The sequence below is a fragment of the Carcharhinus amblyrhynchos genome, chromosome 15 (assembly GCF_965287045.1).
Source record: "Carcharhinus amblyrhynchos chromosome 15, sCarAmb.v2.hapA, whole genome shotgun sequence".
NCBI lineage: Eukaryota > Metazoa > Chordata > Chondrichthyes > Carcharhiniformes > Carcharhinidae > Carcharhinus > Carcharhinus amblyrhynchos.
Window position 1 is genome coordinate 54,034,615 of NC_137338.1, and position 26,464 is coordinate 54,061,078.

The window sequence follows — 26,464 nt, forward strand, 5'->3', positions numbered from 1 at the left end:
CAAAAGGTCCAGTAAGATTTTACTTCTGTGCACTCAAGGAACAGGATCTCAAAATCAAAACAGTTTAAGAATCAAAGTTTAAAAAAAAGCCAATGAAATTGTTATAATCCAGGCCAGAAACTCCAAGATGTTTTACAAACTCAGCTTAGACCATAAATTTTACATTTTCACCTTGACGTGAGTGAGCACAAGATGTTTCACTCCAGATCTGATTGAAGTGACCTACCAGGGAGGTTTGATCAAACAAAGTTTATTTAAGAACACAGTTAACATATAATTAGAACATTAGCATAACTTTTACCAATTACAAAACTAAACCATGATTGTATATAAATCTTAACAGCTAAGTATACTTTTCCAAATCAAACAACCCCTACAAACAATCCCTGGAAAGATTACTTCTTTGGATGTTGAACTGAAAACAGTGAGGCCTTCTTAAATCTTGCAATTTCCAACATACCTTGAAAAACACAGAGATGCTGCTTGCCTCTAGTTTCTAGCCGTACCTAACAGACAGCAGAATTTTCACCCAACAGAGAGAGAAAACGCTGCTTTCAGTCTGCAGTCCAGCTTCCTCCCAAGCTGAAACCAAAATCTTCAAATTTCCCTGTAAAATAAAGTGTCCCAAGGTACCACCTGACCTATCAATCAACAATTCCAAAAGGGTCATAAAACTCCATGACACGACACTAATCCAAAATAAAAATAAAAATAAACGTTGCTTCAATTATCCTGCTTCAGCAACAATAAAAGTTACTGGTACAGACAGCATAGCACCAAACCAAAAATGCCAGGCCAGATGAAAGAACTGCAGAGAACAAGATTAAAATACATTTCTTAAAGACACAATATCATCACGAAATACTGACCACATCAATATCAGCCACTGGTCGTATCACTGATCCACCAACCCGTAGTTTCAACTGTTTTGAATTACAAATGTTGAGCTGAGAAGATATCATAAATATTTAATTAGAAAATACTGAGGGCGGAATTTTACAAGATTTTTTCTAATTGTTGGGCCTGTGTGAAACTGGGAGAGATCCAGATCTATTTTTTGGACGAGTTTTCAGGCCCAATTTTATGCATTCTGTCTACAGAATTTTGGACTAGTCTGTTTCTGGCCAGAGAGGCTGTGGGTGGGGCTTAACATGCCCAACAGCCTATAGCGGGAGATAGTGCGCACGCGCAGACCTCTGATGCTGCACATGCGCATTAACAATAGCAGGGGTCTGATTGACAAAGAGAGAGCTGTCGAACCCCTGCTACTGCAGGCAGCCTCAAGCAGATCATCCCCCCACCCCCCAGCAACTGCAGGGGCCCACGGCCCGAGATTCAGCCCCCGATGATACCCCCGCCACCAAAACCGATCGCGACCCCTTCGCCATCCGAGCCAATCGCGGTAAGGCTATAAAGGCAAGCGAGCCCCATTGATTGAGGCTGGGCTCCCTAAACTCATTAAAATGAACATTCAAATAAATTTAAATTAATTAACCAACCTCTCACCCATTTCCAGGAAAAGCTGACCACGCCAGAAACCTAGCTGCCATAAAATCCCACTGGTCGTGAAAACTAGTGCCATTCATGCTAGCTGTTTTACGCCCGATTTTACAGCATTTTCTCACCGCAAAATGGGCGTAAAGCAGCGGTAAAATCCGCCCTGAATCTCTGCCTCTTTTATATTTTTCCTAAAGATGTTTCATGATTTTGCTGAAGTGTTTTTCATTTACCTTTATCCTAGTATCAAATTTGAACATTGTAGTTGGGTGGAAGTAAATCTCGAAACGCACTTGACCCCCAACAGGTACTGTCCCGTAAGAAGGAGTCACAGTCATTCCTGGCACAGGATGCACATTTTTTACCTTTCAAGCAGAAAAAATACAACGTAAATGTAGAACAAGTTATAGTACCAAATGCAAATATGAACATGATTTGATCTTTCCGCTCTGTTCTCTGGAAAATAGATAGCTCCGTGTTGACTTTTAATAAAGGTCTTCATAATTCTGCAGGGATTTAATAGCATAGGTATGAAGGTGTTGCCAGTAATGAAGGAGTCCAAAACTAGGAATCATAAATAACAGATAGCAACCAATACATCCAGTAACAAATTTACTCAGTGAGAGATAAGAACATGGAACATGCTGCTATGTTGAAGCAATTAACATTGAATTATTTCAGGGACAGCTTGCAAGTGGGAGAAAGGAACAAGAGGTGATGCTTGTAGGATTGGATGAACAGGGGTGAGAGGAGGTTTGTATGAGGCATAAGCAGCAGTATAGACCAGCTGTGCTGAATGACCATTTCTGTGTTTTCATTAAAACTGTCAACAAACCGTCCAAAGATACTAGGTATGTAATGGCAAAGGGTGGTGAGGGCATGAGTTGACATGAGATGGCACTAAGTTGACATAAGGGTTATAGGACAATGGATGTAAGAAAAGAGGAATTAGGTTGGCATAGGAGTGCAAGATGCATGTAGTGGGTAGAGGGTAACTAAATTAGCTTAGGGGTGTGAAGCCATGGGAAGATAGTTGAGGTCATGGGTTGGCATGGATGGGACATAAGGAGCGAGTGGGGTGTTACAGATGAGGGCTGAGCTCTGGAGGGGTGTTTTTGTTTTATTATTTTTTATTTACTTAAACCCAGTGTTGGAGCACAGGCAGGCCTTGCGCTCAGAACCCTCCAGGCCCAACAGCCTGCAGATTCATTGTGGGGATGCCCAACTCTACTCCTGCTACAGCCTCTCCTGCATTTTTAACAAACAAATAATTTAAAAGAAATAGAAGCGACTACTTAGTTAAAAAGTCAGCAACTGACATACCTTAAAGTAAGCATGATATTGTCCATGGTTTTTAAGAATAGCTGTCTTTTTGGTAATTAAATTCCAAGGAGCAGATTTAAAAAGCAGACGGCTCTCAGCAAAGCGAATATTCACATAGCCAAGCTTTAAAGCAAATAAAAATAATTTAGTGATTTTGGTTAGATATTGCAAGACCTAAAAATTCTACAGTAATAAGAGGTTCACTCAGAATTGTTATAAAGTTGACTATAGGATACTGGACCTCATGTGGAATTTACAAACTTAAGTCAGTGAATGACATCAGATATAACTGTGTCAGATAGCTTTGTACTGCTGTAATTTGTCCACTTTTACTACCGTCTCTCCTTAACATATGCTCTCCTGCTTTCTTTAGTTTTCTTTTTTCAGGTTTCTATTTATGTCGGGGGGGTGGGTGGGGTGATGTTGAGGGTTGGTGGTGTAGCATATAGATGTGTGGAAATCAGCTGCTGAAAGCTGCAACTTTCAATTTCTAGCAGGAGTTGGCAAAAAAAATCATTGACAGCTCCCTTCCCATCGGCTAGATGGCCTACTCCTGCTCCTATTTCTTATTATGTTCATCCCATCAGCCCTCAAGCTTCCTCAGTGTCCCATTCAGTCCCATCCTTTTTGAATTTCCAGGACATGTTCCACTTCCCAACATCTTCTGACTTACATTACTATGGACAACCAACGTAGATGTTAAAAAGGCGGCAGCAGTGCACTGGGACTTAATGCAGCAGTAGGTCTACTGATCCTATTTCTGTGGTCATTAGAGCCACATTAATAACGATTTTGCCTCTCTCGTTGTCATTTTTCCTCTTCCTACTCACTCTCTCCTGCCGAAGTTTAAGATCTATAAGCTTCAGCTTGATAATCTTCTGCAGAGTTGGATCATCTCAAATTTTGTGGATCAAGCAATTTGCCTATCTACCGGAGGACACATTGACACAAACATTGTGCAAAAGGATTGTTCAGATGGTAGTTGGAAACTTTTGCAATCTTTATAATTAATTCAGTGTAAAGTCTGCAACAGCAAGGTCCAGGAAAGTAGGGAAATCCCAAAATGCTTGGAGCACTCTGCTTCCAGTTAGATATCTGCATTGTTTGACTCACCTGTTTCTTCGCCCCAGTTTACAGATACTGGCAACAGCAGCTGAAAGTGGGATGAAGGCATGCCAAACATTGCAAAAGAGCACATCATTATTGACAGCAAATCTTGGATGAAACTGAACATGAAAAAGTTTGTTCTCTATGGAAAAAAGCCGTAAAGCTTTCCACTGCTTCTCATTGGAAGAGAAGACCAGCAGAAATTGGTGCTCTGCAATTTGCAGCTTTGAAAAATAGCCCCAATTTTACAGTATACAAATGGCAAAAAAGCATGACATTTTGGACTACTATTTTATCTGTTCTTCAGCTTAAACTAAGAAGGAATGTAAAACAAAGCTATGTGTGTTTATTTAGTCTGCTATTTTCTATCCTTCTCGCACAAGTATCCTGGCTCCAGAATTCAGCCATGCTGCAGCCATTCCAGAGCGGTTAAACGAATGTGCTGGGAAGAAAGGGCACACTCACTCTATCTCAGAAGTACATTGTCTCAATATGAAACTTAAGCTGTGGGGGTGCAACCAATATGAATAATTATTTTTAAAATATATTTTTAAAATATATAAATCTGGAATCCACTTAAAGAAAGCATCGAGCTGTTGCCCGCTTCTTCCAACCCTCACCACCCCTCTTGTCCATTCTCCCTTAATCACTGCTCCTTCCCCTTAATCATCACCACTCCTACCCCAGCTGACTACTGGTGCTCCCTCCCCTCAGACATCACTACCTTTCCTTACCTGCATCCCCCACCTCCCAACCTGGTAGTAGGGCTCTTTGTGAGTACGGCCTCCTGCCAGCCTAGTCAGCTCACAATTGCAATTACCGGCTGCTGCTTACACGGTGGTCCTTCTTTCAATATTGCACTGCTGTGTGGTGCCCGTTATTCTCCAAAGCTTGTCAGCTCCATGAAAATCAAATGTAAACCCCAATAGGGGAAGCACATTAGACTTCATCATTCAAATCTCAGTGTTCCTAACCAATATGAACACCTCCCCTACCCATCCTCACCCACCAACAGGGATTCAGCAATGGTAAAGTCAATGAATGTCAAGGGGAGATGTTTGGATTTTCTCCTCTTGGAGATGATTATTGCCTGGCACTGGTGTGGCTTGAATATTACTTACCACTGATCAGCCCAATCTGAATGTTGTCTAGGTCTTTCTGCATTTGTGTAATGACTTCAATCAGGCCATTGGGGTTGCCCTATTGAAGTATGAACTCCCTGATTAAGGCCCAATTGACAGGCCAATCAGGGAGTTGTAACTGGGAGTGTCAGTTCCTCTGACACACCCGGAGATAAACTGCTAACTACTAGCACTCTGTGTACTGCTCTTAGTGTTTGTGAATAAAGGGATTTAGGAGAAGGGGCTTTTGCCTCCAAAGACTTATTACAATATGATCATGGAATGGCTTCTTTATGTAAGTCGTCACGAATTTGGGCACTTCTGACCTTAGAGTGGATGGAAGGTTATTGATGAAATGGCTGAAGACGGTTGGGCTAGGTAGTTGGGCCTAGCACACTACCCCTAGGGACTCCTGCAATGATGTCCTGGAACTGAGATGATTGATCTCCTTCAACCCCAACCATCTTCCATTGTTCAATATACAATTCCAACCGGTGGAGAGATTTTGTCCTGATTCCCATTAACACCAGTTATGCTAGGATTCTGTTGCCAGACTTGGTCAAATGCTGCTTTGATGTCAAAAGCAGTCACTCTCACCTCATCTGTTCCAAAGAAAACAACACAGCTTATCCGATCTTTCCCTGTAGCTAAAAGATTGCAATGTTGGCAATATCCTCATAAATCTCCTTTGTACCCTCCTTTGTGCAAATACATTGTTTCTGTAATGTGGTGACCATATCTACATACAGTACTTCAGCTGTGACCAAGCTAGTCTTTCACATAGTTCAAGCAGAACCTCTCTGCTCTTAAATTCTGTGCTTCAACTAAAGAAAATAAATGTCTTCTTAACCACCTTATTTACTTATTCAACTACTTTGAGGAGTTTGTGGACATGCAATCCAAAGTTCCTCCATGCCTCAATGCTTTTCAATTTCCTATCATTTATTGTGAATTCCGCCCCCCCCACCCCCATGTATTAGCTCACACTTCTGCAACTGAATTCAATTTGCCACTTTTTTGCCCACCTGACTGACTCCATTGATATCTTCCTGCAGCATAAAGCTCTCTTCCCCACAATCAACCAAAAGGCCAAATTTTTAATCAGATGCAATTTTTTTTTTAATGGTGCTCCTTATCTCTGTGTCTGAATTGTGAATATAAACCACACTTAATCAGGCAGGAAGGTATGGGGTTTCCACCACCTTTCTGCTTCGGCCCAATTAAGGCTGGAGTGGAAATGCTCATGGTTGTCACTTCTGGTCGGATGTTAATTGAGGCCCTTAAGTGCACAATTCATAAAAGGTGACACGTGTAACATTGAAATGTGAATAGAAATGGAACATACTGCTTAAATTAGGAACAATTCCCTTCCTTGTCACATAATTACTAAAGACAAGCATTCCACTGAGTCTGAGGAATTAAGTGGATGGAGTAATAAATAATAAATTAAAGTTAACATGGACGCAGCATTTCCAAGTCATTTAGGAAACTATTCAAACAATCCTTGTAAGTTGCTGAAAATAATGGAAAAGATGTTAAAACGTCCTTTTATGAAAGAACAGTAAAAAAAGTCCAAAAAGTAATTACGTGAATGTAACGTACATATTCAAACTCAGTTTATAGAAGAGAGTTTTAAAATAATGACAAACAAAATAATGTAGCACCATACCTTAGCAACACACTTCAATCTGGTTTTGTTCCCATGATGCACAATAAGATCAAATTCTCCTTCCTTAGGGGAAAAATATGATGCATGCCAGACCACTTCACATTCCAGATCATTAAATGCATCCACAATGCCTGCACAAAGTGTTGTTCACAAGTATTCTGTTAACAAACAACTCAATTGTACTAACACGAAAAAAGATCATTCTTTCTCTGTAAGCAACTCCTCGCATCCTCAGCTAAGCAGCCAACATACCCTCTCATACCTCTGCCTCACAGTCACTCTCACAGTTGTCCTTGCCGCTAAAGCCATTATGAACATTCACATCTCGCTGCTTTCTCTCCTTGTAGAAGGGAGCACACAACTTGGTGAAAGGCAGAGACGACCTGTTCCATCAGAGAGGAGGTCTCGTTTCAGGAGGTTGCAGATGTCAGTGGTGACCTGCAGTGAGCATGTGAGTCTCCTGAGGCATTGGTGCACAGATGATGGCAGAGCTGATCCTCTGCCTTTAGACCATGTGTTGAGATTTCGTCCCCTTCCAGCTGGATTCTTGTGTCCATCCCCTCTGTCCAGTGAAGGGCATGTGGGAGAAGAAGGCAGCTGATGCTGCTGCTGTTGGTGATATTCTTTCTGCCACTCTTGAGGATGTATGGAAGAGTGGCCTAGTTGATTGACTCTCTTTTTGCTCCTTTTTCCCAGCTCCAGCTCTGAACCACAACCTCCCCCACCCCGCCCAGGTAAGAAACCAACTAACTTAATTTTTCCACTAGCTACCTCCATCAGGTCGGATGAAGAACGCAATTCCATCATCTGAGATTATTGGGCTCCAGCTGAACTGAGCTGGGTAGTTTCTTCTGTTGTACAACCGCACTGTCGACCTGAAGCCAGATTCTGCCAAGAACCCGTAGTTTGAGGTCAACACCAGTTCATTGCTCGACAGCTCAAGGGCAACATGAACCACGTCTGCTAGTATTAATACATAACCAGTATGGCTGTTGTTTATTGTGTAGGCAACTGACCTGCAAAGTAAAAGAAAAATGGCTAATGTTTTTGCAAAATCAGCTTTAAAATAAGCATTATTGGCACTGTACTTTCAACATGAAGAAGCTGTTCTGTTTGCAGTGTTAGAAATATATACCTTCCCTCAATCCATTGTACCATTCCCAAACAGTGCAGCGGCTTGATGCTGCATCACTAATTTGCTGGCAAGCTCAAGAAAGTTTGCATTTCTCAATGCCCAATATATGATAGAAATTAACTCAGCAAATTCTTCCTAGGATTGGGTTAACAATAAGTTAAAAAGGTCCATGATTATATTGTAATGCAGCAACTGTAATTCCTATATTAAAAACAATTTCAAATGGTGCCCAATTCAAAGCCGCATTCAGCTTCTCAAGCTAAACTTTATGTGATGGTCACTCATGCCAGCTGGATGTTCTCATCCCACTGCAGTGAATGGAGATTTGGCTGGGTGCCAAATTATCCAACCTCGTTGCAGTAGGACCATGGCATGAACGCTTCCATTATAGAAAACAGAAAATGCCGGATAAACTCAGCACGCCGGGCAGCATCTATGGAGAGAAACACAGAACAGTCCTGTAGGAAGGTCATTCAGATCCAAAATGTTAACTCTTGTTTCTCCCCACAGACACTGTCAGACCTATTCAGTATATCCAGCATTTTTTTGTTTTAATTACATTACTATCTCTGCTAAAAGAAACAAGTAGAAATATCCTTTTTTTGCTAAATGCGCTGTTTTCCAGATATTATAAGTCTCACAACATCTGCCGGCTCCAAGTGGATCACTCATATTGAATGCTGACATCTCCACTTTCCAAATATTGTTCAGCTATTCGTAGCAAGCCTTCACTTTTAACCAAATTATCTTTCAAAAGTTACACTAAAGCTGTCACCATTTGACTCATAATATGTTCCTGTGAAATTTCTCTTGCTGCTGTTACGGCACAGGTTTTAAAACATATATTGTTGTAATAATGAAATGGAGAGAAATGCCAGACAAATTTATTAAGTACTCATGTGTTATCATTAATGTAATTTCAAGGTGAAAATAGCAAACATCTTTAACATCCATCTGTATGAACAAATGATTGATTGAAATTCCCCATTTGCAGAACATACAGTTATTAGTGCCATCTGGTTCCCTCTTACTCAAAAAAATCAAATTGAATCTTCTTTCATACCATACATTTATTTATGTTTTACAATCACTTCTGCAAAATACTGGCACAAAATCCATCACCCAGGACAACTGAGGCTAACCACCAGCTCTCTCAACCTATCAGGTGAAAATTCTCCCTTAATCAAGAGCTCAGAAGTTTTTGACAATCATTCAAAGTTAACTTTGTCACAACAAAACAAGAAAGTGGCAGAAACCAGTGGCATTTGGCAGGGACAGGGACACAACACACTCATATTGCACTGGTTTCCCATGAGACACCCACCTGATATTCAATCCCATTGACTTCTATGGAAATGAATATTAGAACATCATACAACAGGCTGAAAAAGCTGTCTTGCCTGCTTTGGGTCCGTGAACATATCCAGTTTCTCAACAACTTACATTTATTTAATTATTTATATTCAGTCCCCAGCTTGTTTCTCTATTACGAATGAAAGCAATTCCTCTTGAATACTCACTTCTGAAAAAGTCCCACTGATGTGGATTCAAATATTATTGGTAGGTAAGCTGCAGACATGGGAGGAATCACCTGTGATAAAGGGCTAGACTCCCGGAGCTCTGGATACTTAATAGTCACTTCAATTAGAATGTGGATAGGCAAGTTGTTTACAATATTCAAATTCTGCTTTGATGTTGAATGTACACAAACTGTTCCAAAGTCAATTGTCGTTGGACCTTCAGGTAAAAGAAATGTATAAATTTAGAAAAAAAATGCAGAATATTAATGGGTGAAAAGGACAAAGAGTAACAGGTCCTTGACTAGGTCATAAATTTTCCAAGATTAAAATCTGCAACAGTATTAACTTGTTCCTACTTAGAAAAAAAGATACATCTAACATTATACAATAGATATAAAAGCTAAATATTGAAGATGCTGGAAATCTGAAATAAAAACAGAAAGTGCTGGAAAAACTCAGCAGATCTGGAAGCATCTGTGGAGAAGCATTAGAGTTAATGTTTCAAGTCTATATGAGTTCTTCAGAATAATATTAAACAGTTTTTGTGTAACCAAATTACAACAATGATACTTAACTTCTGCAGAGTGGCAATCTCCATCCAGCTGTGCAGCACGTCCCTGGCAGCATCAGTGCAGAGGAGCTGGGGTATAGAGGGGTAACTGCCAAAAGTGGGCATTTAAAGGGATAAAGGAGCAAGTAAATTTAACTGGTAAGTAGAGTGGGGTGGGGTAAACAGGAGAGAGTGACCAGTGAGGATCCAGGAGCCGGCGGGGGGGGGGGGGGGGGGGGGGGGGGGGGGGGGGGATTGTTGGACAAGGAGATGTTGGCGGGGTTTCAGCTGTGAGGTTGGTTACTCTTTCAGGGTAACTTTCATAGTAAAACTGGCAGAACCATCTTATGTTAGTAATTTAAATGACTTCTGTTGGATGGTTTCCAGCCCTCCCCTCGGCTCTATCCCCGTAACTCCATGCATTTACATGGCTAGTCTACCTAGTCTACACATCTTTAGGCACTAAGGACAATTTAACATGACTAGTCCACCAAACTTGCACATCTTTGGACTGTGGGAGGAAACTGGAGCACCAGAGGAAACACACAAAGACATGGGGAGAACATGTAAACTCCATACAGTCACCCAAGACTGCAATTCAACCCGGATCCCTGGTGTTGTGAAACAGCAGTGCTAACCATTGAGCCGTCCTTCTTAATGATTTCTCCAACAAATTTACTGTTAAAACTTATCCTAATTAAAATTACATCTAAAGTACTAAGATCTTTAAAAGCATACTTACCCTTTTATTTGAAGGGGAATAATTCATTTGAGAGCAGTGCAAAAAACAAATCTGATGATTGCATAAAATATTTATTATTTAGCTTTTAATATTAAATGGCTCGTTTCCTCTGTTTTCTAATAAAAATTCATTTTTATTAATGCACCAAGGTCGGACATTAAGAATTGCTACTTGAATGAGATATCAGAGATGATACAGTCAACTTGGATAGCCATTCCAGTTGTTACAACGTAACTAATGGTAACATGCAGTGAGGGTCAGCTGACCTGGCAGATAGCATAACTAATGGCAAAATGATGTGGTGGTCAGCTGACCCGGTATAAATAGAAAGCACACAGGGATTGTGGGCAGCACTTGGAGCCCAAGCTATGGCCCAAGTGGGGGTGTAATGAAGTTTCTTTATTAAACCTTTACTTTGATTTACTTTGTGAAATTAGTTATTTTGTTGCTTGCTACTGGAGAATCCTTTCTGCTGGATCAACACCAGTGCGAGTGGGCCAAAATTAAATCCCCCACCAGATTGATAATGATTCTTCAAAAGGGTAAGGGGTTAAAAACCTTGGAAAGAGGGCATATGTCCCAGTGGATAAAATTTCCCCAACGTGTTGAGAATCATTTGAGATAAGGTTTTGAGTACAGCTGTGTATCCACACCTGAAAGCAATGAAAGCATTACACTGAGAAAACCAACATGCAGGAGGAACTGTTTGCAGATTCAGCATTAATTCCATTTATTTGCAAAGTAAGAGAACGAAGCTCACCGATTAATGGTATGGTCAAAATATGTAATTCCTTAATTGAACCATGGCTGTGTCAACATCATGTTGAACAAGAGCCAAATATTGCAGGTGCTGGAAATCTGAAGTAAGAACAGAAAATGCTGGAAACAACTCAGCAGGATCTGAGGAGAAAAGGCAAGAAATTCCGACCCAAAGGCAATGGATTTTTGGCTGCTCTCCAAATTTTTTGGAACCACCTGCACCAATTCCCACCATGGGTGGGAATGGAAGATTCCAGCCAACGTTTCGGCAATTACCCTTCATGAGCACGTAAAGGTGGGCATGTAACCCACCCTACTTATCTCAAGAGGGTTGGACGAGTAGAGAAGTCTTGCTGCTACTGTACAAAGTACTGGCAAGATCACATCTGGAGTACTGTGAGCAGTTTTGGTCCCCTTATTTAAGGGGAGATATTGAGCAAAATTCTCAGCCGTTCACCCCAACACCCTGCCAAACCAGCCAAATCAGCCAAATCTCCCTTCACTGCAGTGGGACCAGAAAATCCCACTGCATGAACAGCTGGAGAATCCCACACATTATTTCAGCGGAAGCAATTTAGAGAAGGTTCATTAGGATTAGCCCCGGTATGGAGGGATTATCTTACGAGGGAAGGTGAAATAGGTTGGGACCCCATTCATTGGAACTGAGAAGAATAAGAGGCGATCTCATTGAAACATATATAGGATTCTTAAGGGGCTTGGCAGAGTAAATGCTGAGAGAATGTTTCCCCTCATGGGGGAGTTTAGGAGCAGAAGGAATAGTCTCAGAATAAAGGAACATAGGAGCATTAGAACATAGGAATTAGGAGCAGAAGTAGGCAAAATCGAGCCTGCACCACCATTCAAACAAATCATGGCTGACCTCTCCCTGGTCTCAAATCCACGGCCCCAATGATTCAGACTCCACCGTGCTACGGGGCAGTGAGTTCCACAAATCACCACCCTCTGCAAGTAGTAGTTCCTCCTAATCTCAGTTTTAAATCCACCATCTCTCAACCTATACCTGTGATCTCTTGTTCGAGATTGACCATAAGAGGAAGCGTTTGGAGCGGGATTTTACGGCCTCGCTCATCCCAAAACTGTAAAATCCCACCCAGGGTTAACGGACCTATCCATGCTCTGTCCCTCGCAAACTCTGATTCCCGTGGCGAGCAGGCCAGTAAAATTCCAGCCATGGTCCACATTTACTTTTATCAATTCCTTTTACAATTTTATATACCTCAATCTGATCCCCTTTCATCCTTCTAAACTCCCCCAAGTATAAACCCAAACTGTTTAATCACTCCTCATACATCATCCCTTTCATTCCCGGAATCAATCTGATGAATTTCTTTTGAATTGCTTCCAATGCCAGCACATCTTTCCTCAAATAAGGAACTGACACAATATTCCAGATGTGATCTCACCAACACCCAATACAATTGCACCAACACTTCTCTACTATTGTACTTCAGTCCGTTTGCAATAAATGCCAATGTCCCATTTGTCTTTTTTATCGCATGCTGCACCTGTTTACCCACATTCTGCGATTCACCCAGACTCTTCTGCCCGAATGCAGAGGGCACAGAGGACACCTAAGGAACATCAATTTAAGACCAAGATCAGGAGGAATTTCTTTTCTGAGGGTTTTGTGTCTTTGGAATTTCTTGCAAGAGAGAGCTGCAGGGGGCAGGCTGAGCTAGTTTTTTAAGGCTGAGATAGATTTTTGATCAGTAGAAGAATCAACGGTTCTAGGCAAAGGGCAGGAAAGTGGATGTGAGGAATGTCGGATCAGCCATGGTCCTAATGGAGAGCATTGATTATATTGTTATTTGAGCACATATAAAGAGACATATGGCACAAGAGTTGAGTGGAGCCAGGGGATGAACACCTGTAATGTTTCACTCTGTTGAAAAATCTATTACAAGTAAAGACTGGCTTTGGTTTCTTCCTTCACAAATGGCTGTCAGGAGTATGAAAGCCTTCAACAGTGAGGGGTTTAGGGATGTAGAGATGTAAGCTGAGGCTTAGAAGAGAGCATGCTGCAAAGTCAATATGCAAGGAGCAGTCAGAGTGGAAATGGGCAAAGGCAGTGAAACCTGCTCCAGAACAACTTGCAATAACAACAATAAACTACAGGAACAGAGACACACGGGAAGGGGGAGGCCAAAGACAGCAGCAGGAAAGCACAATAAGGTCCCTAATAGCCTGGTAAATCAAAATCCATAAGATAAAAGCAAAATACTGCAGATGCTGGAATCTGAAACAAAAACAGAAAATGCTGGAAAATCTCAGCAGCTCTGACAGCATCTGTGGAGAGAGAATAGAGCCAAAATTTCAAGTCTGGTTGACCCTTTGTCACCACTCTTGGTGTTGCCCTGTGATCCAAAACCATTACTGTTACTGTTTTAAAGAGTGATGTTAAACATCTATATCAAAAAAAAGCTCCCTACTCTATATATTCATCCAAAGATAAATTCTTGACATACTCTCTCTTCATTTAGCACCTGAAAGTTGCTGATCACACTCCCCACCTCACCATCTTTAGTAGCATTTTCATGATGGCATGATATCACAATGGAGCAAATAAAAGAGACAGGTTCCAAAGCAGAACTCAGCTGGCATGGGGACTGAAGCCACAGGATCATCACCATTAAGCATTACACTCTAACCTTCTGAACTAGCCAGTCTTACTTCAACATTTAAGGACTCATTGTCCAACATGGCACTTTCAGTGGTGAACAACAAATATTGGGACCACATACAAGATACATGCAGTAGATAGAGATCAATATCTGGAAATTAAGTTAAAAGGTTGGAAAATCATGCGAAATAAACAACCAAATTTCCAATCTGCAAACGTAATTTCCTGCCAGGAGCATGATCATCTCTACTAAATTGATTATTCAGAACAGAATTATAAATATGAAAGTCATAAACTAATATTTAACCTACCAATGGATATTTGGTGAAGCTGTTGAGGTGTCAGAATCAAACTGCAATCATTCTCCTCTTGAAGTGAGGATGGAACAGCATTAAGGCCATCCCTTGCCTGCCAGAAATCAATTAAAAGGGGATCAAATGTGCTTGTAATGGAAAGAGAAAACAGTTACATTTCTCCCCACCCAATAGCACAACAAGATATCTATAAATACATTGACTGTTTTCCAATGTTTTCCGACATTGATATGTTCTGGTTTTTCTGGTCAATATCTCTCCCTTTAATAACCCCTAAAAACTCTGATCTTAAGGCTGATATTTCTCTTCAGTGGTTTTCTGAAGCTACTCAGATTAATTCATTGATTGTGAAATGTTTTTGGGGACAACCTAATGTCATGAAAGTCCTTACTTTGTTCCTTTCTTCTTCTATTTCCCATTTAGAAGAAAAAGATCCCATATAACAAGTTAGAAATAGTGGTCTGGATGTTGTAAGGTTTTTTTTAATATGAACAGGTATTTCCGCCTGTATCTTTCAAGTGCAGATGAATGGAGAGATCTTGAAGTTGCTGTCTGTCATTTACTATTTTGCCACAGGCTGCGCTGTGCACTGCCCCATTAAAACCGGCAATCATTTCAATCAGTTGATGCAGTGCAAACTTCCCTTTTTCACTCTCACGTTGTCGTTACAAACCTGTTCAGGTGCAGTTGGGTTTTAATGGCAATCTAAACAGTCACTTTTGCTGAGCAACAGATCCAGTCCTTCAAAGGTAATTCTATGTTTGTAGAGGGCCATTAAATGTCATGATTAAGATTAATCACTAGATCTTTGAAACTAAATTTTTAATTTTTAAAAATACTTTCTCAAGATATTTAAGGTGTTGTACCATATGAGTGTTCCAATCTTTATTTTGTCCTATGTAATTTGTTTAAGTAATTTGATTTTAATACTTCTTATTCCCTGGTTGGCTGTCTGTGAGAATATTTTAACATGACTGGTCACTGGGACAGCTTGATGTCATCACTGCAGCTCTATTCTGTGAATCCCCATTGAAGAATGCTATGAGGAGATTAAAGTTCACACCACTCAGATCACTAGAGTGTAAAAGCTTCAGTGGTAACATCCTTGTTTCATGACTGTCTGCAAAATCCAGATCAATGTGTTTTTTTTAAATATAATTACATATCTATCTTTCAGAGGATGTATGAACCCCCATCTGTCCTGTCAACCACATGTAAAAGATCCACAGGCCATATTCAAAGAGAAGCAGTTGACACTTCTCCTGGTGTCCAGGACAACATTTATTTGCCTATTTATCTCGTTCCTGTTTTTAGGAGCTTGTGTGAAAAATGGCTGAACATTTTCTTACAACAGGTGGTACACTTCAAAAGTTTGGGCTGCAAATTTCTTTAGGATATCCTGACTGTTGATATTTATAGCTGAGAGAGAGAGAGAGAGAATTGAAGAGAAAGTGTGGGAGAGAAACACTTAGTGTGGTAAAGTTTGATCAACAGATTGTTCCAAACTGTTTAAAATGTCCAAAATCACAGAAAAACTGTTAGCTGCGCCAAATAGTCAAAATGTTAAGAGTTAAGCTCAGGAGAATCATAAAAGGCAATGCGCAGTTAAAAGTCTATCAGGAAAGAAAGAAAAAAAATTCTAACTTGCATAGCAAAAATAGTGTATAAGCATTTTCTTATTTCAGGTGATACCATGTATATGTAATTATGTAAGATCTTGAAAGGTCCTGACAAGGTGGATGTGAAAAGGATGTTTCCTTTTGTGAGTCCAGAATTAGAGGGTACTATCTTAAAATTAAGGGTCGCTCTTTTAAGACAGAGGTAAGGAGAATTTTTTCTCTCAGAGGATCGTGCACCTTTGAAACACAGCCTCAGAAGACAGTGGAGTCGGGGTCATTAAATATCTTTGAGGCAGAGGTAGATAGATTTTAGGTAGGCAAAGATTAGTGGGGTAGATCGGAAAATGTGGAATGCAAAATACAAGCAGAACAGCCATGACCTTCAGCATGATTTGGACAGGCTGAGTGAGTGGGCATCTGCATGGCAGATGCAGTATAATGTGGATAAATGTAAGGTTATCCACTTTGGTAGCAATAATAGGAAGACATTATGACTTGAATGGGTGTAAATTGAGAGATGTGGATGCTCAGCAAGACTTTGGTGTCCTCATACAACAATCGCTGAAAGTAAGCATCCAGATACAGCAGGCCAATTGTATGTTGGCCTCCATTGAAGAGGATTTGAGTATAGAGGGTAGGAATGTTTTACTGTAGTTGTATTGGTCATTAGTGAGGTCACACCTAGAGTATTGTGTACAGTTTTGGTGTCCTTATCTGAGGAAGGATGTCCTTGCTATACAGGGAGTACAGCAAAGGTTACCAGGCTGACTTCTGGGATGGCAGGTCTGTCATATGAGGAGACAATTATATTCACTGGAACTTAGAAGAGTGAGAGGGTGTCTCATAGAAACTTATAAAATTCTAACAGGCTTAGACAGTGTAGATTCAGAATGTTCTCAATGGTAGGGGAGTCCAGAACAAGGGGTCCTAGTTTGAGGATAAGGGATAAATCTTTTAGAACTGAAGTGAGGAGAAATTTCTTCACCCAGATGGTGGTGAATGTGTGGAATTCATTGCCACAGAACGTAATTGAGGCCAAAACGTTGTCCGATTTCAAGAAGAAATTAGATATAGCTCCAAGGGCTAAAGGGGCCAAGGGACATGGGGGGGAGGGTGTGGGGGGAGGGGGACTCAGGATTTTGAATATGATTAGCCGTGATCAAAATGAATAAGGGAGTAGGCTCGAAGGGGCAAACGGCCTACACCAGATTCTAATTTCTATGTTTCTACGACCTTATTGAATGGCGGAGCAAGCTCAAGGGGCTCAATGGCCTTTTTCTCCTATTTCATATGTACATGATGAGAAAAAATGCATACTCATATTGTGCCCTGTCTGCTAATATACTCTGTTTGCAAATTATTCTGTTTTCTAACAAAGAGATTAAAGTGATTGCAACCAGAACACTGAATAATGACATAATAACTCAAGTGAACAAAGCAGTTATTTTTAAAATACTCATTACGACTATGAAAAACACGAAATAAATGCAAGTATTTCTTTTTTCTTTCTCAAGAGGAAAAGGAAATACAATATTTACAAAGTCATCACTGAATTGTCAGTTTTAAGCCTAAGTCAGCAATAGGAGAATCTGTGAGCTGCTGCTAGATTTAAGTAGCATTTTACTTATGAAATTCCACCCATTTTACTTATGCACCCCCACCCATTCGCTGCCACCATCAACGAGTATATTCCAAATTGAGATTGATAGATTTTATAATACAAAGAGAATCATTGGACATGAGGATAGGGAAGGAGGTGAAGTTGATATAGATGTAAGTCAAAGATTAGCTGAACAATGGACCAGTAAGTCCCAGATTCCTTTGAAGGAGTCACTTGTGCTGTGGAAGAGGAACTGATGGATGTACTATACTTAGATTTCCAGAAGCTATTTGGTAAGGTGCCTCATTAAATAGGAAATAAACATTCAGGTGCAGTGGTTAACATATCAACATGGGTTAAGAATTGGCTAATCAACTGGAAACAGAGTTGACATAAACAAATCTTTTCCTGGTTGGCAGGATGTGATGAGTGGTGCGCTACGGTGATCAGTGCTGGCACCTCAACTTATTAAAATTTATATAAATGACTTGGATGATGGGACTAAAGGCATGGTTGCTAAATTGGCTGATGACACAAAGATCTTCTTTTACTCTCAGGTCGCCGGCAGTAGTATCCAGAGGATTGACTTTCAATGAGCTTGGCAATCCTGTCCTGAAAACCATACAAAAAGCCATGCTGGAAGTGTAGTGTGTGGATTTAAGTTTATAAGTTTTGGAGAAGGCTCATGTTTGTTCTTTCCTCCTCCTTAAATCTATGCCACTCCACCTGGATTTATTGTTGCAACTCACCTTTTGAAAATTGTCATTTGCGCCCATGGAACCTCCATCACCACATGCCAATTCCTTGATAGGAAAGAGAAAAAGATATTATAATAGAATGAAGGAAAGAAAATATAAAGGGATGTGGTGTTGGTCGTTTGTAAGTATACTTTCACCAGATGATTTGACATTTCTAATTATAACATGAGCACAATCCTATGGATGCTAGATACCTAAAATAAAAACAGGAATCGCTGGAAAATACTCAGCCTGTCAAGCAGTATCTGCAATGGGCTTTCATTTCCCTGGCCTTACATTCAACCCTGGAATATATAGATAACAAAGACACTTATGTCAGACTCCTACTTATTGACCACACCTCAGTTTTTAACACATTATCCCAACAAAATTCTTCTCCAAACTCCATGGCCTAGGGCTCAGCTCCTCCCTCTGCAATTCTAGACTTCCTAACACACAGACCACAATCAGTAAGGATAAGCGATGACGCTTCCCCTACGATTATCCTCACACTGGTGCCCCGCATGGCTGTATCCTCAGCCACTTACTGTACTCCTTATACACTTATGATTGTGTGGCCAAATTCCCCTCCAACTCAGTTTTCAAATTTGCTGATGACACCACGTAGTTGATCGAATCTCAAACAACGATGAGACGGAATACAGGAAAGAGATAGAAAATCTGGTGAAATGGTGCAACAACAATAATCTCTCCCTCAGCGTCAGTAAAACAAAGGAGCAAGACTGCAAGAAACTACAAAGAGTTGTGAACAAAGCCCAGTCCATCACATAAACTAGCTTCCCATCCACTGACTCTGTCTACACTTCCCACCGCCTCCAAAAAGCAGCCAGCATAATTAAGGACTCCACGCACCCCAGACATTCTCTCTTCCACTTTCTTCTGTTGGGAAAAAGATACAAAAGTCTGAAATCACATACCAACCAACTCAAGAACAGCTTCCTCCCTGCTGCCATCAGACTTTTGAATGGACCTATCTTATATGAAGTTAATTTTTCTCTACACACTAGCAATGACTGTAACATTATATTCTGCACCCTCTCCTTTCCTTCTCGCATAAGTACTCTACCAATGGTATGCTTTGTCTTTAATAGTGTGCAAGAAACAATACTTTTCACTATATGCCAATACATGTGACAATAATAAATCAACTCAAAAATCATCAGAAATGAGAGAAAACAGTATTTGCTTCTGCTCCCACTCTGATGAAAGGTCCTCAACCTAAAACATTGGACTCGATTGTCACTGGACAGAGGAGCTGGGTGAGCCATCAAGAGTTGTGCCAGTTTCTCCTCATGGGCACTCATCCAAGCAATTTTGATGGAAGTGTGAGATTTAGGCAATGTGAACCACCTGACAGAGGTAGGTCATCAATTTATTATGTAAACAAGCTCATTGAAGCACTGAAAGCAACTGAGGTGGTGAGTGACAGGAAACATGCAACATGACAATCACATCCATGAGGAGGCAAAAACACAATGGGGAGTCAATCATGAAGGTGGGTGTATTTAAATGCAGTGCATAAAAAAGAGAAATGATCAGAGAGCCCTTCGTTCAGAGGCATCCACTGTCTACTGTAGATGTCAAAGAGAGTTTGATCAGTAAGCACGGGACCCAATCGTGTGAGGGGGAAGTGAACATCCAAGGGTCAATGAGCAGCAGTGTCCAAGCCGTCGTTCCAATGCATCTGCTGTCAAGGAAGGCTCTTGCTGGACTAGGGACTGGGTTGGAGATAAGTAGCAAATTCTCCAACAGAAAATACAATCTATTGGTCCTGACTGGCATTGAGGTGATGCAGCAGGGGCAGAAAGAGCAATGAAGGCAATGCCCGTATCAAAGGGTAAACCAACAAAATATGAGCTTCCTCACTGACAGAGCAACAGTGCTACCAGAGGATACTTCAATCAAGGCAAATGGAAACAGAACCGTGCACCCTTGTGGAGGTGCACCTTGCTTCTCACTATTGGCATCAGCATGCCCTGGCAGTAACTGTTAAAGTGACAGTGGCACTGAACTTCTATGCCTCTGCACCCTTCCAAGAGGCATTAGTAGACCTGACTGGCATGCCATAAGTGGCTGGCCATCACAGCATAAGGCAAGTACACCCTGTTTGGAATGGCATCTAACTATATTGAGTTCACTATTGATCAAATCAAGCATGCATTGATGGTGGTAGGGTTTGTTGCCATCTCTGGACTCCTTCAATAACTATTTACATTAATTTGGCTATGGAGGCACATGTTGAGTAGCGAGTGACATTCATAAATAGGAAGGAATTAACGTATACTCAACATTTACTGGATGTTCAACCAGCACGGGTATTTCGTCATGCTGCCATGGTACCATCATCCTTAAACATTCACAGGTTCCTCAGTTGTTCATGCTGCTAGAGAGAATACTTGGGTGACTTCTGGGAGAATAGGGTTATTCATTGAGAAAATAGCTTCTGGCAATAACCATCCAATTGATGCACAGATGCGTTACAATGGAGGAAGAGGGAGAAGTTGGACCTATGCAAGGCCTTCCATAGGTCCAACTGAAGAATCAAAGCACTGACCAGAATGGAAGGGAGGCTTGGACTATATTAATTCAGAGACATTTTTCTTGAAGGCAACTTATTTGGGAAGGCATATGGCTCAGAAACTCAACTTTTCCAGAGGGAAGGAGTGCGTACAGCACCTTTCCACTGTTCCCCACACTATCTGGAAGACAAGCCTCAGCCTGCTCCAACACAATTTCTGCAAAAATACTCATGTGTGTCCCTCCCCCGATTCATCATTCTTCTGCTTTATTGACATCAAATTTTGCGGGTCCAATCATCAACATTTTTATTACATTAAATTCTTATAAACTAATATAAACCATGATAAAACTCACACAAGTCAGACACTAGGTGAAACTATTGACAAAGCTCCTTCTGCTGACACCCACCTTTTTGGGTTATTCTGCTGTGGCTAAGGAGCTGGTGGAGGTAAGCTCTTAACATGTTTGTGCATGTGGCTAAGATGTCTCTGATGATCATTTTTGCTCCTGCTGTGTCAGTGGAGCCTCTGCCACAGAATGCCCCACCTGCATCACAAGGCCTTCTTGCATAGAAACACCAGAGGGACCAAGGGGATGCTAACATTTTGTTCCTTAAGGGATGGACCCCTCAGTATCACTGATGCTTACTGCAGTCCTATTGTGGCACACATGAATTTCAGAGTGATCCATCACCTAAGCACAGGTGGCATCCACTCTATATAACTTTGCATCACTAATGTCACTGACCGGTCAATGCTACAGAATGCCCAAAAGGAAAAGAAGAGAGTTTGGACCAGTATTCTTATTTTCTCATTTTATTGATTTTTCCTCCCGGAATAGCACACATTCCACCTGTGTGAGTGCACTCTTCCTGCATCACTTAGTGTGATACCACACTTGGCTCTCAACAAGGTGGGCCACTCTTTCAATAAGTGGACTCATGTACTCATATTCCTGAAACATAACAGAACACACGGCACAGTTGGACTCCTCCATTCTCCACTCATGACTAGGTGCTGCCTGAGGCACTGTAGACATTTGGGCTCACATCTTCATCTCTTGCTCCAGGGGGATATAGTTAATATGGTGGTGCTGGCTTGGTTGCCTCTTCCCCTGCTGATGAAGATGACGGCGCCATACTGGCATATTAAAGTTTCTGCTGAATCACAGGCTCTCTACTAAACATAAGGAGCTGGTTAGAATACTCAACTCTATCAGCCCTACTGTTTCTGCAGACTTGCACCAGACTGGAAGAGCTAATGTATTGGCATGGAAGAAACCAAGGAGGAAAGTTCATCCCAGTCACCTGGAGTTTCATCCTGTCTTTGATGGACTCCCTCTCACCATTGTCAGCTTGCTGATGCACTGTCAGCCTGGCAACATGATGGGCCTCCTCTTCCATCTGAGTATTCAGACTGTGGACAAGCTCTTTCTTGGAACTTTGTGTTCTTTCTGTATAAGGTGAAAGGAGTAAGACAACAATGCCCCCCTTCACCACCTCCAGAGGGTCAAATACATCTGAGTTTGCTGCTGTGCATTGCCTCCTTCACAAGGGCTTGTGAGCCCAAAATGCCAATCCAGTAGTATTACCACATGTTCCAGGGCACTATGGACCATAATGCTGCTCAGCTCATAGGTATGCTGGTCAGAACTGAACACCTTTAATCCAGGTGCCACGTTGCCCTCACTTTACCAGCTGTCATAAGATTATTGAAGCCTTTCTGGCACTGTAGCTATGTCCTGCTGACAAAGCATGCAACACCTCAAGCCATGCCTGCATTATCTGGCTGACCAGGCTGCCCTCAAAGGAATCACCACAATGTTACCCACCCACCATTTCTATATGAACCTCAACAGAGACAATGGATCATTGTCCCCTCACTACCCCACCCCCCACTCTCCACCACCCCTCCCAAACCTTGTATGGGAACTTGACATGCTGCTGGCCCACTCCTCCACTGCCAGTAATTGGATGTTGAATATTTTGTTTGAAAATTTCGTCAGCCATAAGGCACCAACTTGAGGCAGGAGTGGGACCCAGAAATGACCCTGAAGTCAGGGTCCCAGCCCTAAAGTAAGAATTTGGCCCATTAACGTTGTTTCTTCACTGCTTCTCTCTGAGCAGCTGAATAACTTGCAGCATTTTCTGTTTCTATTTCTAATTATAACATGAATGCTATATCATTTTACCTTAACTGGTAGAACATAAACTAAACTAACTTACCGGTCTTTCTACTGGAAGGGTGTGCCTGATCGATAGCTTGAGTAATCTCGATGACCGAACTGAAGTACAAGGTGCACTGCTCTTTGAGGTGTAGGGTATGACTTCAGGAAATGGAGACTGCAGTCCTTCTGCTGGTCTCAGACCAATATCTTTCGCATTGTTAAACTTTTCAAATTCCCTAAAGATAAAATTAATATGTTTTATAACATAGATACAGTATATATGACAATATCAATATATGACAATAAGAACCATTTGCAGATTATGCTGCTAGACTTAAATGAAAATTACGAGTGTTTTTGAAAAATTTGAGCGACTTGCATCTAAATTCTTCAGAGCAATTACTTCATCCTGCTGCTTTGTCCCACGCACTAAAGAGCATGACAATCTTTCAGTAAAATGTTTCATTATATTCTCAATTGTGTTGTGCTGAAGACTGCTGAATTAAGGGCATAAAGCTGCACCCAACACAGCAGCAACATGAAGAATAGCAGAGATAAAAAAAAGTTACTATCCTGGGCTGTAATTTCCGAGCTCCCCCGTGTCAGATTGGGGAGGTACCCCAAAGATGCGCTAGGGAATCCCCTTCAGAGGTTCTCAGGTAAGGGTTTACACGATAGTTGCTCAGAAGTTCTTACTGTCTCTGAGGAATTGCACTGCACTGGGAAACATCCAAGAATGCTATTCAAATCCCAAACTTTGCATAGTTTACCCAAAAAACTGAGGGAGAATTAAAATCTCAAACCAACCCAACCTGCTGATTCAACCTCCTGTCTGACCGAAACCAAACTCCCCCCGACCCAACCTGACGCATCCAACCACCCCAACATCCCCAGATTTCCCCCCTCAAACTCTGTGACCTGTGACCAGCTGTATGCCTCAAGGATCAATGCTGGGTCCACTGTTATTTGTCATTTACATTAATCACTTGGATGAGAATTTATAGGCATGGTTAATAAGTTTGCAGACGACACCAAAATTGGTGGCATAGCAGAGAGTGAGGAAGGTTATCTAGGACTGCAACGGGATCTTGATCAATTGGGCCAGCAGGCTGATGAATGGCAGATGGAGTTTAATTTAAATAAATGCGAGATGATGCTTTTGCGAAGTAATGCGAGGTGAAGCAGGGCGGGACTTATTCAGTTAATGGTAGGGCATTGGGGCGAGTTATAGGACAAAGAGATCTGGGGGTACAGGTTCATAGCTCCTTAAAAGTGAAGTCGCATGTGGACAGAGTGGTGAAGAAGGCATTCGGCATGCTTGGTCTCATTGGTCAGAACATTGACCACAGGAGTTGGGACATCTTGCTGAAGTTGTACAAGACATTGGTAAGGCCACACTTGGAATACTGTGTACAGTTCTAGTCACCCTATTATAGAAAGAATATTATTAAACTAGAAAAAGGACAGAAAAGATTTACTAGAATGCTATAATGGCTTGACGGTTTGAGTTATAAGGAGAGACTGGATAGACTGGGACTATTTTCCCTGGAACATAGGAGGTTTAGGGATGATCTTATAGAGATCTATAAAATAATGAGGGGTATAGATAAGGTAGATAGTCAACATCTTTTCCCAAAGGTTGGGGAGTCTAAAACTCGAGGGCATAGGCTGAAGGGAAGAGATATAAAAGGGTCCAGAGGTGCAATTTTTTCACACAGAGCATCAACAGTGTCTGGAATGAGTTGCCAGAGATCGTGGTAGAGGCTTTGACTTCTAAAAAGCATTTAGACAGTTATATGGGCAAGATTGGTATAGAGGGTTATTGGCCAAATGTGGGCAATTGGGACTAGCTTAATGGTAAAAACAGGGCAACATGGGCAGGTTGGGCCAATGGGCCTGTTTTCATGCTGTAAACCTATGTCTCTATGACCCCTCCCCCCTCCTCAACCCCACCATCATCATCACCACCCACACCCCTCACCCTCCAGCTACTGCCGTAAAAAAGGGTGGCGTGCCCTCCTTCAATTTGACAGAGCTGGACTTTGATGCTGGGCCTCAGGTCCAAGTCAGAAGGTTGGTCAAGACAGGCTGGGAAGAAATTTAACATAGGCAACTGGACACAGAATGGCAATCAACACACTGTAACTCTTAACAGGAATTATATTCAATTTCGATTTAGAGTTAAGCCAGCTCACTGCCTCTAGTCACTGATTTGAGGCAATGCCTCCTGCCCCAGTGAAGTTTATGGGCTGAAAATGAGAGACAGCAGTTCAGCATTTCAACATGAAATGACAGCTGTAGGTAAGAGTAATATCCAGCTACGGTGGCTGGCAGCAGGCCACATTGAGAGCCGAAGGCAGCAACTTTGTAAGTCCAAAGCAAAAGATGACTGAAACCAGAAACGTTTAAGCATTGGCACATAAAAGGCTGAAAGATTGGAGAAGAAAAAGGTCACTCAAAGGTCACATCCAGATGAGGGCAGCACTGGATGTCCAGATTAACTTAAAGATAGCTCCATGATAGACACGGGCCAGTATTTTCCAGTCGGTCACATCAGCAGGATTCTCTGATCCCCACTGCAGCAAGCAGAGATTTGCGGTGTACATAATTCTCCATCCTCACTTTCAGCAGCGGTGGGGCATAAACAGCCAGAAAATCCTGGACAGTGTGCGGCATACAGGACCACCACACCATGGAGCAAATTGTAACTGCTAGCACGATCCCTTCATGAAATACTGCCTGTGGTCACATATCAGCTGAACACTCGGGAAGTGGAATCATTAATGGTTCATAAAAATAGCCGCATGAGAGACACACAAGGAAACTTTTCTTTTTCTTTGTGGGATATGGGCTTCACTGGCTGGCCAACATTTATTGCCCATCCCTACTTGCCCTTGAAATGGTGATGGTGAGCCACTTTCAGGCAGACTACAGCAGACTTCTTTATATGTTCATGGAATGCGAGCCTAACTGGCGAGAGCAGCTTCAATTGGCCATTCCTGTTTGCCCTAGAATAGGTGACGATGAACTATTTTCTTGAATCACTTTCTTGAATCTTGAATGCTTCTCTGATATTGATTAAACGTTTGTGGTCACAGAACCTGGAAGTGCTTCTGTCGAAGCAACATGTGTCAATCTCCACCCATATGTTTCGCCAAAACTGGTATTGCAGCAATGTGCATTTCACGGCGAGTTAAGCATTTTGAATAAATCCACGTCAGCTTCTAATGTTTCTCTAGTAAGAATTGACCGTTTGGAGCCGCTGAACTGATATTGCGGCAAATTGCTTATCTCGATGAGTTCAGCAAGTTGTGGCGTAGATACACCCAAAATGCTATTAGGAAGGAAGCTCTAGGATTTTGACTCAGCAACAGTGAAGGAACTGCAATCTGTTTGCAAGTCAGGATGGCATGGGACTTGAAG

At 41.6% G+C, this 26,464-nt stretch overlaps 1 protein-coding gene across 1 annotated transcript in view; it reads right to left on the reverse strand.

The window, feature by feature from the left end:
* LOC145353303 (cilia- and flagella-associated protein 47-like) overlaps positions 1-26,464 on the reverse strand; it is a 495,401-nt gene that overhangs the window by 425,692 nt on the left and 43,245 nt on the right. The window contains exons 12-20 of the mRNA XM_080203935.1: positions 23,100-23,277; positions 18,347-18,400; positions 14,376-14,472; positions 9,373-9,589; positions 7,489-7,733; positions 6,718-6,848; positions 2,821-2,943; positions 1,731-1,862; positions 870-947 (exon numbers count right to left, since the gene is read on the reverse strand). Coding sequence (XP_080060061.1) covers positions 870-947; positions 1,731-1,862; positions 2,821-2,943; positions 6,718-6,848; positions 7,489-7,733; positions 9,373-9,589; positions 14,376-14,472; positions 18,347-18,400; positions 23,100-23,277 — 1,255 coding nt within the window. The remainder of the gene's footprint in view (positions 1-869; positions 948-1,730; positions 1,863-2,820; positions 2,944-6,717; positions 6,849-7,488; positions 7,734-9,372; positions 9,590-14,375; positions 14,473-18,346; positions 18,401-23,099; positions 23,278-26,464) is intronic.